The sequence below is a fragment of the Heliconius melpomene genome, chromosome 13 (assembly GCF_056956725.1).
Source record: "Heliconius melpomene rosina isolate 202511_hmr_F chromosome 13, ASM5695672v1, whole genome shotgun sequence".
Lineage (NCBI taxonomy): Eukaryota > Metazoa > Arthropoda > Insecta > Lepidoptera > Nymphalidae > Heliconius > Heliconius melpomene.
The window spans coordinates 657604-672699 of NC_140401.1; the positions used below are offsets into that span (position 1 = coordinate 657604).

General features: G+C 33.9%; 1 protein-coding gene across 1 annotated transcript; it reads right to left on the reverse strand.

Moving 5' to 3' along the window:
* Positions 1-9839: 9839 nt before the first annotated feature.
* Positions 9840-14016, reverse strand: LOC146532377 (uncharacterized). The gene is made up of 6 exons (XM_085196356.1): positions 13717-14016; positions 13342-13406; positions 12902-13093; positions 12420-12639; positions 11313-11444; positions 9840-10974 (listed from the first exon to the last, which is right to left on the reverse strand). Exons 1-6 carry the CDS (start codon positions 13840-13842, stop codon positions 10126-10128), a joined length of 1584 nt encoding a protein of 527 aa, XP_085052482.1. The 5' UTR covers positions 13843-14016; the 3' UTR covers positions 9840-10125.
* Between the last annotated feature and the right edge of the window lie 1080 nt (positions 14017-15096).

Genomic DNA, 15096 nt, shown 5'->3' on the forward strand with positions numbered 1-15096 from the left:
GACAGTTCAGATATTAAAATGTTTTATAGGATAATGGCTATTTTCATCCCGTTTCCATATCCGTAGTTAACTAGAACTTCTTTTACTGAATCTTTATGCATCATCGCCTTACCTGGCGCAGAAAAAATACAGTGTTATATCACTCATTTTTCTCTATGCAAGCCATATACTGTACTAATCCAGATACTCAGAGTCACTGAAAACACCAAAGTCACAAATATTATATGTAGATTACATTGGACACAAAAATTTGTAGTTTTACTATTTATAAAAAGTGTCAGCTACGATAATAGCTTTTAAATTTAAGCCAATTTTTTTTTAAATTTGAAAAATCCACACTAACAATTGTCAACTTTTACCATACGAAACATACGTTCTTTTAAATATAAATGCAAGGTATTTTAAAAGAATGTAGGTACCTAATGCTCTAGTTTTATTTCCTATCATATATACTGAACAAATAATGGTTATATATGTTTTTACGATAGCCAAACGTGGGTGTAATTTGATTTGCCCATTCCTCGATTGGTACTACGGCTGACATAAAACCGTGGCATCACGAACGCAAATAAGCTACAAGTAATGGACCTTCATCATAATAAAGAGGGTAAGGCAAACTAATAATCTTCTAATACAGACATTCATACTAATATACTTTTGTTTAAAAAAGACGCTTAAATTAAGTAAATAATTTATGTTATTTCTTTTTATGTTAATTTAATTTATTTATTTTTATTAATTCTAACGCACGATGGTAAAAAAATATGTTGATCTTCCCCCAAATTCAGGTTTAAACAATTATTTCAATAAGACTTTTCACTTTGATTCCCGTCTAACGACCTCGTCTCGCTGGTGCATAAAATCGAAGAGCTCTTTAAACGAGCCAAACATGTGACGTGCGTCGTATGGGAACCTCCTCTAACATTTTATTTTCACTCAATTTAAATTTTGCATACAGTGTCATAATATAATCTTTCACTGAAAACATATGAGCAAAATCTACAGTCATTTTATTAGATTTTCATTGTGTTATTCAGACAGTGGGAAGTATAAAAATATTGATATTTCAAGCAAGACCTTTGTAGTGTGAGTTCAATCATAATGTTTATCATACCACGCGTATTGCCTATTAATGATAAACAAGATAACACAGTATTACAGTACCATAGGTACGTCAAGAAAAAGGTTTTACGAATTAAAATACCGAAACGATCGATTTAATCTGACTGGAAAGTTTCATTCCAAATCAGAATTTTAAATGATTTGATTTTCTTATTTTATTCCCTAGAGAATGGCCTCTAAAAGAATTATTCAATTATAAATGCTACTTACTACATTTACTTTTGAAGTATACTAATAATTACAGCGACAGATTGTGGTTCGATTCCCACTCGCCTTCAGAACGCCTCCAGAATGCCTCCAGAATTTGGCAGAAAGTGGAGAACAGAGTGTCTTAACACTAGGTTCCCTCTGCCTACCCTGCTGTGTGCGGGATACAGCGTGTTAGCTTTTTGCTAACACGCTGTATCTTCGCTTCGCTTCGCTGTATCTGCTGCTTTTGTTATTTTAATTTTTAATTTATACAAAGATAAAATTACAGTCAATAAAAATAATATATAAACTGAAGCCATTAGATCGATATAAGAAACGAAAGTAACAAAGTTCTATGTAACTTTACCTTTTAGCGCTTTATTACATTGTGACGTACGCCTCAAATATCAATAAATTATATTTTTATGTGGAACACAACGATTAACTTATATAAGTAAAGAATATATTAATTTATTATATAACTTTATATTAAACTAGAGGCCAGTCGTAGTGCAGAGGCATAAGAGTGCGACCGCAAACGCGACATGTCGTGGGTTCGACTACCACTCGAGGAAATGAAATATTTTCACTTTCTTGCTCTGGTAAGGAGGCACAGCGCAGCGTTGAGTTGCGCCTTCAGAATTCGCCGGAAAGTGGGGAACGGACTTATTTTAATTTAATTTATTTTAATTCATCGAAATCCGTTCAGTAGTTTTTTTGCGTGAAAATGGAACAAACATCTATCCTCACAAACTTTCATATTCATAATAATAGTAGGATAGGATAGCATTAGTTAAGAAATAGACTAGGGATAGATATGGACCTATTCCTGGTCAGTTCGTTCATGAATTCGTAGGAGTTGTACTTAACTCTATAGTTATTTCGTTTTTGACGGTGGGCGAACGTTAATGCGCATTTTTAAAGGGTCTCTTAATCTTACCCTGGGTGGCAAGCTCCAGGCACTGTTCTAAGCTCCTCTCCCTGCAACGTGATGGGCTCCCACAGTGGAACCCATGGAATGCTGAGTAGTTTTATCTTATTAATCTGTATTTATACCGAATTATTCTGCATCGAATATTATAGAACAATATTGTTATTATATAATATAAATTATAATTTATATAAAACATAAATTAAATAAAAAAAACTATTGTTAACTTTAGAATTGTGCTTAGGAAGTAAATAAATGTTAATATTATTATATAGTTGTTAAATAAATAATTAAAACACATACAAATATATTCATAATATATGTTTACCGAGGCTATCCGTTAAGGGTTCGATTCCCACTTGGAGAATTGACATGCCACGCTTTAAAAATTGAACGAAAAATGGGACTAGAGCGTTTTTATAGGTGCATTCTCTCTGTCTTCCTTACTATGTTCAGGATAAAGCGTGATGCTAAAAAGTTTCTACTAAGAAATGGAAAATGGGGAACGAAAATGTCTTAACGACCATGGTCTGACATGGCAAAACACTATATTTATGTATTTTCAAGTAATTTTCCTATCACGCTATAAATAGTTTACAGCCTTGACTCTTCGTAAATAACTTTGCGTGTGCATGTGTTCACGCCACCGAGGAGTAGGCCGCTTGTGATGTGTTTAACAAGAAATAATGTTTCTTTAGGTGCATCTATTTTATCGTTTTCCTATTAATTTGTTTTCCTCGCATATAGCAGAGTGGTAAGAGGGAACCTAGTGTTAAGAGACTCCGTGACCCTCGCACTGCCGTATGTTGGGAGATATTTCGAGTTGACTGCCTTTGTCTTCTTACAATAGCGATACAACGTGCCGAATGGGGATTGAACTCACAACCGTCGCGAATATAGTCTCTCGACGGCCTCAATACATTAAAATATGGAAAATCTATCATCGTTTGCATTAAATTTAATTTATAGTCTCAAAATTCCTTTTACACGCTAAAATAATGCACGATGCAGCTGTTGCAACGTGGGTTTTGTAAGCAATTGTGGCAGAATTAGACATATTGTTGATAACAGTTGAACGTTCTATTCAATCGAATGTAGGCAATGGGTATTGATTGATAATTAGCAAAGTAATTCGAAAATAATTAATGTGTTTTGCGTGTGTGGCTTTTCTAGTGTAATGTTGTCATAGTATTGTGTAGTAAGAGCATAAATAATGTAGTTTTGAGTGTAGTGAAGAGTCACTTACAATCCTTGAGTACGGGTACTCAAAATACAAAGTCCTCCTCTTGCCCGAGTTCGTAAGATTGCGTACGAAGTAACGAAACTTAACGCCGCACAATGTCTTACTAAAGCAGTGAAATGAGAATAATCAAACTCCCAACCATAACAATTATAGTCATAATCTATCCTAATACACATACGGTTATTATGATAACAACAATCAGTAATTTTTCGTATAGATTATCTAGCTTATACTTTAACATATTCATAGTAACGTTATGGATTCGATCCCCTGATGGATAAATCCCGGCTGAGAATTAGGTTCCTTCTGCCTACCCTGCTATGTGAGTTTTTATATATGAACCTGCTCCTACCGTACATTACCCCCACTTAGCCTAACTTCACGCAACCTGCAATGCAGATTTTCAACAAAAAGTGAACTCAAACGTCTTTCATAACAAACTTAACTGACAACTAAATAAGTGTAGCCTTGTACAATGAAAGGGGTTATTAAAGCACTTTAGACCTTCTGTATCGATGTCTAGATAATTGTTCATCGATACTGATCTATTTGTTGATGTTGAATTGATGGAGCTCTATTAGCAAGACGAAGCACGGAGTAAAGTTCCGTCGCTTCGCTCGTAATGTCTCAAAACATTGGACGTAGTAGAATGGAGTGTCTTAACACTAGCGTCCCACTGCCTTCCCTCTACCCTGCTGCATGCAGGATGCAGCGTGAAACTGAAAAAAATGTATAATAATTTTTTCCGTACCGAGTGACACTTAGAAACTTGAAATTTGGTTTGTAGTTGAGTTAAGAAATACAAGGGAGCACTAAAAGAGGATTTCTCAAAACTCCTACGAGAACCGGAAAAACTGAACTTTCCGTTTTGTGTCCACGAAAACATAGTTGCGGGCGACGACTAATGTAAATCTGTTTATAAATATTCGGTAATGTAGTGAAACATTTGGCACTCAAGCCACTGCAGCTCTAACGATACTTGGAACTTTGCATTCCTCTTACGTTTCAGATGTTTCAGCTTATCTAAAAGTTTGGAGTAACCCCGCTTTTAAAATTTAAATATTTCTCACATAATATGGGTTTACATTTCCATTTCTTTTATGTTGTAGGAAAAAGAGTATTAAGGGGTTATTCTTATATCTATGCACATATTAGCATGTAAATGTTAAGACATTCCGTTCATCATTTTCTATCCATTTTTGTACTTCACTTTTTATCTCAAACGAATTATTATAGAAAAAGAAGCTCCAGGATCTTCCATACTTCTTGCTCTTCGTGCACTGTCATCAACCTTCTCATATATAAACTGTTAATACGATGGTCGTGAGATCGGTCTCCGTTCGTGAAGATCATGATCACAGAGAGAGTGACACTCGTCTTCTCCGTTGGTAGACAAAGTGCAGTGATGAGTCACGCCACTGAATACACAATATCTCTATAATTGGGTGAAAAGTAGAGAACCGAGTGTCTTAAACTTAGTACGATATATCTGCCTGACCCGCGAACAGAGAAAAAGCGTGAAGCTACATTTTTATAATGATTTTCTCTAGCGAAAATTGAACTTGAAACCAAAATTAATGACAAAAATCTTCGCCACAGCGACATGATGGCCTCATTATGAAATTCTAATAAAGAAAATTGATTTACAAAGTGTGGGCGGATGAAGGCGCAAAATGTTATCACTTAATGAGCATTAAATATCGTTTCAGCTTTTTTGTAGTTGAAGCAGTGCCAACATCTATTTAGGTTACAGGAAGAACATTATACGTTATTATTGTATTATAAAAAATAATTTATAGTTTTATTTAATAATCTATAATAATGAATGATGTTGTCTAGTAAAGTCTGTTAAAAGGTAACAATAAGTGGGGGTGGGGGGGTATACAAGAGGTACCGTTTGCTGGTTGAGGCCGTCGTAGCGCAGTGGGATACTATACGTTAATATTTATTTAAAAGAAAAACTGAAAGTTCATATAAAAACAACTTGAATCCATCGAGAGTCATTGCTCCCAACCTTTCATTTAAATTTTATCATTGCATACCGTTTTCAAGTGTTGCCACGACCCAATGTAAATATTTTTCCAATACGTCTATCCATTTCATACAAATAATATCGTAGCTTTTTGTATGTGTATTCTTATTTTGCATTTTGTATTTCATATTCTTTCTTTTACATTTTGTACAATTGTAGAAAAATGCATCTTGCGACTTTGTAGATTTTTCTATAATTTGATTGTGAGATGGATTACCCGTTCTCAACTTTTTGATCGGATGTTTTCTGGAGGAGTTAGTTGATGATCTTATCAATCTAGATGGCAAAAGACGCCCTGGACGAAGGAAAACGTCGTGGCTGAGTAACATCAAGAAAGGCGCCGGTACCTATTGAACCCGTGGAACACCTATTTCGTCTAGCATTCGACAGAACATAGTTTGAAAAGCTAGCGACCAACCTTAGGATAAAAGAGGCTCCCGAAGAGAACATCTTCGTCTTCAGATACCTCTTATATAATAATAAAATGAGAATATTTGTAAATGCAAGCGTATCCCCGATCCCGTAAATATCCCGTAAAGTTTTAGCTTTAAATTTACCCTCTCATCAACAGTCAAAATACACAACAAAACAAGACATTATGTGTTGAATGGCGGAGCACAACGCCGTGCTTTGCTTTTCCAGAGAAGGACATTGTACAAGGACTTTGATATTTTAAGTGTACATCTTTTACGAAAACTTCTATAGGTACGGCCATTCAATCGATACTAAATATAGCTACAATTGTAAGTCGGGTTTGTATATTTTGGCGAAGGAGAATTATTTCCGTTTAATTTATCGCTTGTTTGTTGCTATCAGTGTTAACCAATGATTTATAGGAAAATGGCAGTATTTATAACATCATAATATTCAACATAAAAAGTTTACGAATTAGAAGATTTAAGATATGAAAAATAAAGGAATTATTTAGAGTACTTACCTACCTTAGAGGCACTGTGGTCTGCGATTCAATAGAAATTATAGTATTTTTTTTCTTGACTCTGTATCCCGCAGGTAGCAGAAGCATTCGTTGCTGAGTGGCGGCACTCAACACTGCGCTTCGCCTCGTTACCAAAGGGAGGAAATGAAAACATAAAAATGTTAAATTCCTCCCGCGAGGGAGAGTAACACTCTTGTGTCAAAGTTTTAATATTAACGTTAGATTCCCAGGTTCCCTCTACCTACTCTGCTATGTGGGGGTACAGCATGAAGAAAACAAAACTTTTCACATAAAGAAAGATAAAAAAACAGCAATCTTACAAACATTAGATTTAACAACATCGCATCTAAATCCTATAAGCGTCAGCGATAAATTTATATTTATACGATAGTATTTTATATTTATAGTTTAAAACGAAAGCGGCCGTGATTTATTAGGCAATACGGTTATTGATGGATATACTTAATATGTTTTTGCGGGTTCGATTCCTACTCGCCAGAGTGCTATTTTTAAAATATCTTCGCTTCCTTTGACCGATTCAATTTATTGAACGTGACGTGACGAAACTCAACGTCCGTCGTATTAAAATATGTTTTGAGTTGCAGAACAACCCGCGAAGTCGTTGAGGTTGGGTTACTCAACGTACAACACATCTACATCAGTATTTTTTGTTTAACCTTGTATCTTCTGTTCTGCTAGATTTGTTCTATCTTAGCTTCAAACGGAAGAATTTTTTTTTCTTAAAAAAGGTACTACACTGTATAAGTAGAGTTATCTACATATATAACTACACCTACTACGAACGCATTATGTAAGTAATTTTGAATAACACGTTCACAGTGATCAACGACGATCAACGAATTGAAATTACAATTAGTTTTACGCGATAATCCGCACAGAGGAGGAGGCAGAGGGAACCTGCACAAATACTTGAAACATTGGGTGTTGAGTGGTGGAAATCAACACGGCGCTTTGCCACATCACCAGAGCGAGGACATGAAAATATTCAAAATTTCATTCCCTTAAGTGGAAATCGAACCCACAACACGTTTACAGTCGCACGCTTATGCCCCTGCGCCACAACGGCCTCACCAATATTTAAAATTACTAAAGCAATTTAAATCACAATTTCACATAATACGAAATGATGAAATCTAGCAAAAAAATTTTATCAAACTGAAATGATAAGGGTTTTGCACAACTGAAATTCACAGAGTAACATATCTTTAAAATGCTTCAGGCAAGATGAAGAATATGTGTAAGAAAAAGTAACTAACGACTTAGCTGTGATACATTTTTATAAGAAAATTCTAGATTTTTGGGCCATAGAACACGGTATAGGCTAGCTTTACAAATAATTTTTAACAAAAAAAACGCCTTCAAACAATAAATTATGCAAGTTTAAAATTTAAGCGATTTTCTCAAGGATACCATTGTCCAAATAGGGACCACACGAGAAGCACCAGCTTTCACTCAGTCGAAAGTTTTAAGGTATTACACGTAAAAAATACAGTCCAAATGTATAAATTATGTCTTTTACAGAAGTCGGTTAGAAAGTAGCAACGCGCGGCTTTACTCGCCTTAACTGTTTGTTAAAGGTAAATTATTCAAAATCTTTATATAAATTGTAGCCCATGTGGTATTCTCATGTACAAGCTATGGTACTGTAAAGTTTTAACAAATATCCACCCTCGTAAACTTTCACATTTATAATATTAGTAGGATAGGAAAGATAAGTAGGATATATTTTTTTTTTAATTTTCTCGAGCTTTTAATTGTCCCTTTACCAAAGCAGAGTTAGAAAATACAATTATTAAATAAATTAAGACAATAAATGTTGCATATCTGTTTACAGAAAAGGAATTTTTAAAGATTAATCAAAAATTTTTTTTTTAAATCGGTCCACACATGACGAACAAAAATAAAAAATATAATTAACGAATATAAAACCTCCTCCTTTTTGAAAAAAGGATTTATTTAAAACTTAATTAATAATATATATAATTCATTAACACAAAAACCACCCCTTACTCGGAAGAAATTGAAAAATTATAACTGGAAGATTGTAAATAAGAAATTCTTAACTTTAGCCATAAAATTGCGACGTAAAAGATTAAACTCGTTTGTTACGGAACGGAGAAATACGTTTTGTATAATGAAATAGGAACCAAGAAACAATCTAAGCTTTTTACTTTTGTAACTTCTTTAAATGACAAAGTGACTAAAATTGTTAGAAGAATTAAGTCCCCGGTCACCTGGTTTTCTCATCGATCACAAAGAAATCATAACAAATATTTTTTAATGAAAATTCATACGCACAATTATTATATTGAGGTCAGATTGTAAAACACGCACTCGCGACGTTGGTATCTTCCAAGTTGAGTTGGCGTTGACTTGCGCCACCCAATACGCTATGTTTCCAGAATTTGATAGAAAGTAGGAAACAGAGTGTCCACACACTAAGTTCCCAAACAGAGTGTCTACACACAAAGTTCTCTCTGCCCTTCCTGCTATGTGCGTGATACAGCGTGGGGCTAAAATAAAAAGTGTGGAAGAACACTTTAAAATGTAAAAATATTCAATTAGTCTACTTAAACATTTTTGAGTATTCGTTATTTAAGTATAATTAGAAGTAACTAACGTCCAGACCAGACTAAGAGACGAGCGTGACCTAATCACAAAGCTATGAGCTCATTCAAAAATATAACATTGTTTAAAGCGCCATAAAACACTGACGCCAAACTTTATTTATGAACGTAAAGTAAATATTTATTTGCATATAATTTACTGCGATTGTTAGTTTTTAAATGCTTTCCGAATGGGCATCGAACTTGTTACTACTAAATCACGTAACGTTTTATGTTTCACATTCATTAGGAATAAAATGTAGTAAAAAAACGTCGCGAGGCCGTCGTGGCGCAGAGGCACAAGGGTGTGACTGTAACGCGACAGTTGTGAGTTCGGCCCCCACTCAGGGGACTGATTGATTATTTACTAATATTCTAACATTTTCGCTCTGGCACCACTTGAGTTCCGCCACTCAACAAGAAAAATTCGAAAAATTCGGCGGAAAGTGGGAAACGGAGTGCCTTAACACTGTGCCCTCTGCCTACCCTATTATATGCGGTATACATCGTGCAGCTGATGACTAAAAAAAATACTATAAAGTTCTTCTGCAGCATATACGTAGACTTAGGATGAAAAATTTGAACATTGAGTTATTTACAACAGTCAGAAAACTTATGAATGTGTGAATAAAACGTGATATAAATATATGATAAAATCTATTTTATTTCAAATATAAATAAATAAATAAATAAAATACAATTAAATAATAAAATAAATTCATTAAATAGTTAAAAATTATAAGTGATAACATGATCTTTTTCACAAAATGTTCTAATGTTAAGGTACTAGGTTACGAGTATAACGTCACTGGTCACTAGCGCTCCTTTCCTAATTACATCAAAACACTTATAATTTTTATTATTTAAAGACTTCCAATGTTTTTATGCATATTTTATTTTTTTACATGATGTTCTATTATTAGACAAAGAGCTAAATTACTAAGTAGAAAAATAGATATAAAAATTCAAAATTACCCTCAGCTCTGTATTAAAATTATCTAAATTATTTATTTTTATTTTTAATACATGTCACAACAATATAAATTACTTTTTTCCCAATAAGTCTTCGAGCAAATCCTGGTTACTCATGTCATCATCTAAAAAATTTAAATCTACCCTTGAACTCTTTTTTCCCGAAATAATACGTTTTTTAGGAACACTCTCGGTAAAAACTTGCTCTGTTAGCATTTTGAAGTTATTATTCAATTCTGTCAACGCTTCATCCGGTATAACACCATTTTTGTTGACAATCTCATTCAATTTATCAATCTCTTGCAATTTTTCAACCAATTTGTCACCGGTGTATTTACTTTGACTAAACTGTTTCACGTGAACGTCAATAACTTTACTACTTTTTTCTATGTCTTGTATAATATCTTTGCAATATTTATCTAATGGTTTTTCTTTTTTATCTGTAAAATCCTTTGTTAGTTGCATTTTATCTTCATCTGAATTAGAATTATCATAGAAAGAGACTGAACTTAATCCTCTTGATTTCGGTCTTTCAATAACTTCTTCAATAGACTCTTCAGTAGACTGTCTTCTAATAGCACTTGGTCTTCTAGAATGATCTTCATTATTCTTTATTTTATTCATTAACTCAACTTTCATGGCTTCCATTTTCTTGTCTGAAGTAGGATTTTTATCAACAATACTTAAATCGGCCATGCCATCTTGAACTGTTTTGGCAATATCTATAATGTCATCTGAGCTTTTCGAATTTTTTCTATTTTGATTTGGTGTAGTACGATTGCTTGTTGAATTTCTACTAGACATGTATCGCGATCGAGTTTCTGTTGCAGAGCTGGTATCTTCTTCGTGGGATAGCGAACTGCTTATAGTGCGAGAGTTCTCGCATAATTTGGCTAACATGTTTTGTTCTAATTGTGTCATCTGAAAAACATATTAGAACTATATACATACCTAATACTATAGATATTTAGATGTCGTCATAAATGCATTGTCAATTAGTAGCCATGGTAGACTAATTATTAAAATAATAATAATAGCAATCAAGTGTTAGGACATTGCGTTCCCCATTTTCCGCCGAATTAACATAGAATTGTTACCTGAACGAGAAAATGAAAATATGAAATAATTGATTTCTCCAAGCGGGAATGGAACATACAACCATTGCGCCACGACCTCCTTTAACGTAAAAAACACCAAACTAAATAAACCACATTGTTTTTTTATGATAAATCAACAGAGGAAATAACAAAATTACATACATTAGTCCTGTCCTCATTTCCTTTATCTCTACTACTCTTGCTAAGAGGTCGAGATGCACTTGCAACGGATCCCATTTTAGTAGGCGACCTTCCTGCTCTACCAGCCGCTGTACTTAGCATCTTTTCTTTTATCTGAAAGTAATAAATAAAAAAATATATTTTAAATTACAAGAAAAAAAGGGGCCGAAATAATAATTTACACACAGGTTTTGAACCATCGTTTCTAAGAGCAAGAACGTCGAAATGTTTTAAATATGACGTAGGTACATTTTTCTGGTATACTATACTATATATATTATATAGTATGTATACTTTGCAATATTTTTGATGAAAAATATTTAATACCATTTTTCTCCACATTTAAATACTGAAGTAAATAAGTTTTAAAATTCATTTAGAAATGTACAATGCCGATTTTATGAAGAGCAAAATTCCAGCGTACTTTATAACAAAGTAACTATATTTTCTACGTATCACATTATATAAATCTTCCTACTGAGAGCACTATAATCGCACTGTAAACTTTTAAAGAAGTCATCCCTTAGTTGACTGAAACGCAAGTCTTAGTTTTTGTTAATTAATTATAGTAAATAAAGGCACTAAGTTACACTATATACTTAACATATCGTTTTTTTTATTTGTAAGCTTCACCCTATATCCCACATATAACAGGACTTTAAGAAGACTTTAGGACATTTTGTGTAAAGACACACTGTTCTTCACACACTGCCTAATTTTCGAGGCATTGAACAATGAGTGGTAGAACTCAAATCTACTTCAGTGCGAGGAAATGAAAACTAATTCGTCCGAATAGAAATCGACCTCACTACCTTTACAATTAAAAATTCTTTTTTTAGCGGTGTATCTCGCAAATAGCAGGGTTAGCAAAAGAAATCTGGGCGCCTAGTGTAAAACACTCTGTTCCAATTAAGACCTTTACTTTCCCCACTTTACGCTGAATGGCAGCAGAACTCACCATCGCACTTTACCTCATTACCAGAACAAGAAACTACAAAATATTAAATATTTCATTTCCTCGAGTGGGAATCGAATGCACAACTCGGACTGACTCCCTTTTTAAAACATAAAAACGAAAACATACAATACCTCAATAATAGTGGACAATTTATCAGCATTACTTATAGCTAGATCCAGGTCGTGTCTCGTATCTTTATGTTTGTTTATCTCAGATTGCAATTGATGTTTAAAATTCTTAGCCTCTAATGCAATTCGTCGTTGTAGAGTGCTTATAGTATCATTTTGTTGTTGAACTTTAGATGATAGCTCTGTTAGCTGGTTTTGCAGCTTTTCACGTTCCAGAAGGTTCCTGTCGAAAGGAAAATGGTAATATTAAAGGTAAATAAAAATACAGAATAACAATATGACATTGATCGATAGTTTATGTGCGTGAAAATTTGAAGTTTCTCAGATTTTTAGTGTTACGGTGACAGTAATATCTGAAATTATCAAAATCATCTATTCCTATTATAATAATGAATATAATAAAATAATCAAAAAAAATAAATGCTCGCTGTATCTCACACATAACAGCGTAGGCAGAGGGAACCTGAGAACCTAGTGTTACCCACCTGTCCTTACTCAGATCCAACAAATGGTCATGTTCATCTTTCAACTGCTGCAACTGCATGTCTCTTTCCTTTAACTTTTGTAACACTTCTTTGTATTGGTGTTTCAATTGCTTATATTTGCTTTGTTGTATTCTCAGCTCTTCATTGTGAGAGTTTAGGATTTGAGGTAGCTCTGCGTTCGAGTTCTCATACCTAATTGAAAATTTATCATTTAAAATGTGGGTTTAATCGTGAAGTAAAATTATACTACTCTCGTGTTGAGGAAAAGCGCGGCGTTGAATTCCGCCACTCAAGACACAATTTCTCCAGAATTCGACAGAAATGGCGGACGTTTCGCAGGGTAGGAACAAGGAGCCTAGTATTAAGACATTTCTTAAGGTTCTGAACTAGGCTCCTTCTTCTTTCGCAAAGCTAAAAAAATAGTGTAATGAATTAAGTACCTTTGAAGTGCAATTTCTTGCTTTTTCTGTATTGCACGAAGCACTCGATTTTCGTTGCTCAACTCCTGAAATTAAATATCTATGTATTAAGAAACACAACACTAAGGTAATAAAAAGATAACTAATTCCTCTAAGTAAGTCTCCTCATTACTAGTAAGGGAGAAAAACTATCTAAGCTTTAAGAGCTCGCTGGGTTATTTCTAAATCATATTTAGATATGAGGCTGTCGAGACGCGAGAGCTGAGTAGCTCGGCGTATGGGGCGTACGGGGTACACCTGTACCCCTGTTGAGACACAACCGACAGTAACGTCAGAACTAGATTCCCTCTATTACTACTAAAAATATGTTTACAGCAGAGGTATAATAAATCTCACCTGCAAATGATAATGGGCGTCGGCCAACTGATTCTGCAGCTGTTTGACTCTATGCGTCTTAGCGGAGAGAACTCTCTGCGTTACGTATTTATCTCCTTTGATCACAGATTGGGATTGCGTAGACATTTCTGACGGGTATCGTTTACGTTTGGGAAGCAGATTTAGACGGGATCCGCTACTGTACACGCTTTCTAGCGAATTTCTGTGTTATATATGTAAGAAGAGACATGGTGAAATTAGCTTAGAATAATGAATTAAATAAATAATAATGTTTACAAAACTAATTAAAAACCGAACTAAAAGAATTAAACCCTGACGGGCCTTAAGCAAATCGACAAGTTACGAATTTAAAAGGCGTCGTATAATATATCTTATATTAAAATTAACTAATTATCAGTGAAGAAGGAAAACATACGAGGCATGGGGAGACCTCGGTTGACCTTCGAAAATACAGTATCGAGGATACCGAAGCATGCAGACTTATATAAAGAGACTTATAACATATATAAAGAGATTGGTAACAGATGACGAGGCCAAAAAGATATCTAGTGACCGTAGCGCTGGAGCGTGAAACCAAAGCGAAAATTAAAAAAGCTTAAATTTAAAAAAAACTGTTCCGCCATACCTCTCTCTCCTCTTATCTTCAGGTGCTAAACTCAATACCGACATTATTAGTAATATTATAATAAATAAGCCATTTTCAATAAGAAAATAGTATTTTGTAGCAAAATGAATAAATGTTTTCCTAATTTTGTCGCCGATGTCGTTTCTATGGTAACTGACATGTCAATCGATGTCATATTGTTCGAAAGTTGTAATCTTAATATGAGCTTAGAGCTTTTCTAAAGGAAGTCAATTTCATTAAAAAATATATATCATAATTTTAATTAGTAATTTTTTAAAATTATTTTTGTATAGTTTGCAAAATAAAACATATATAAAATAAATATACACATAAAAATCATCAATCAAAATGTTAGAACACTCCTTTCTCTATAAATAATAATGTATTAGGAGATTAGACTAATTTTAATTTTTTGCCTAATAACAAATACTTCTTTTCTTTAGCTTCACACTGCACATAGCAGAGTAGGCAGAGGGAACTTGGGAACCTAATGGTAAGAAATATGAAATAAATTAAATGCGTTAAAGATAAAATACGTTTATATTATTAACTTTTTAAAGATGTAAACGTAATGAAATAACATTTAGAATAATATAAGGTTAGATTATCCTGCGAAGCTGCCGGCCGAAGAGAGAACCTAATGTTCACCTCGCACCGTCTCCGAGATTCAAGAGGCGGTACTCAATCATGACAAAAATCTTATTTCTTCGAGTAGGAATAGTACCCACAACGATGACGACTACGCTTTAATTACT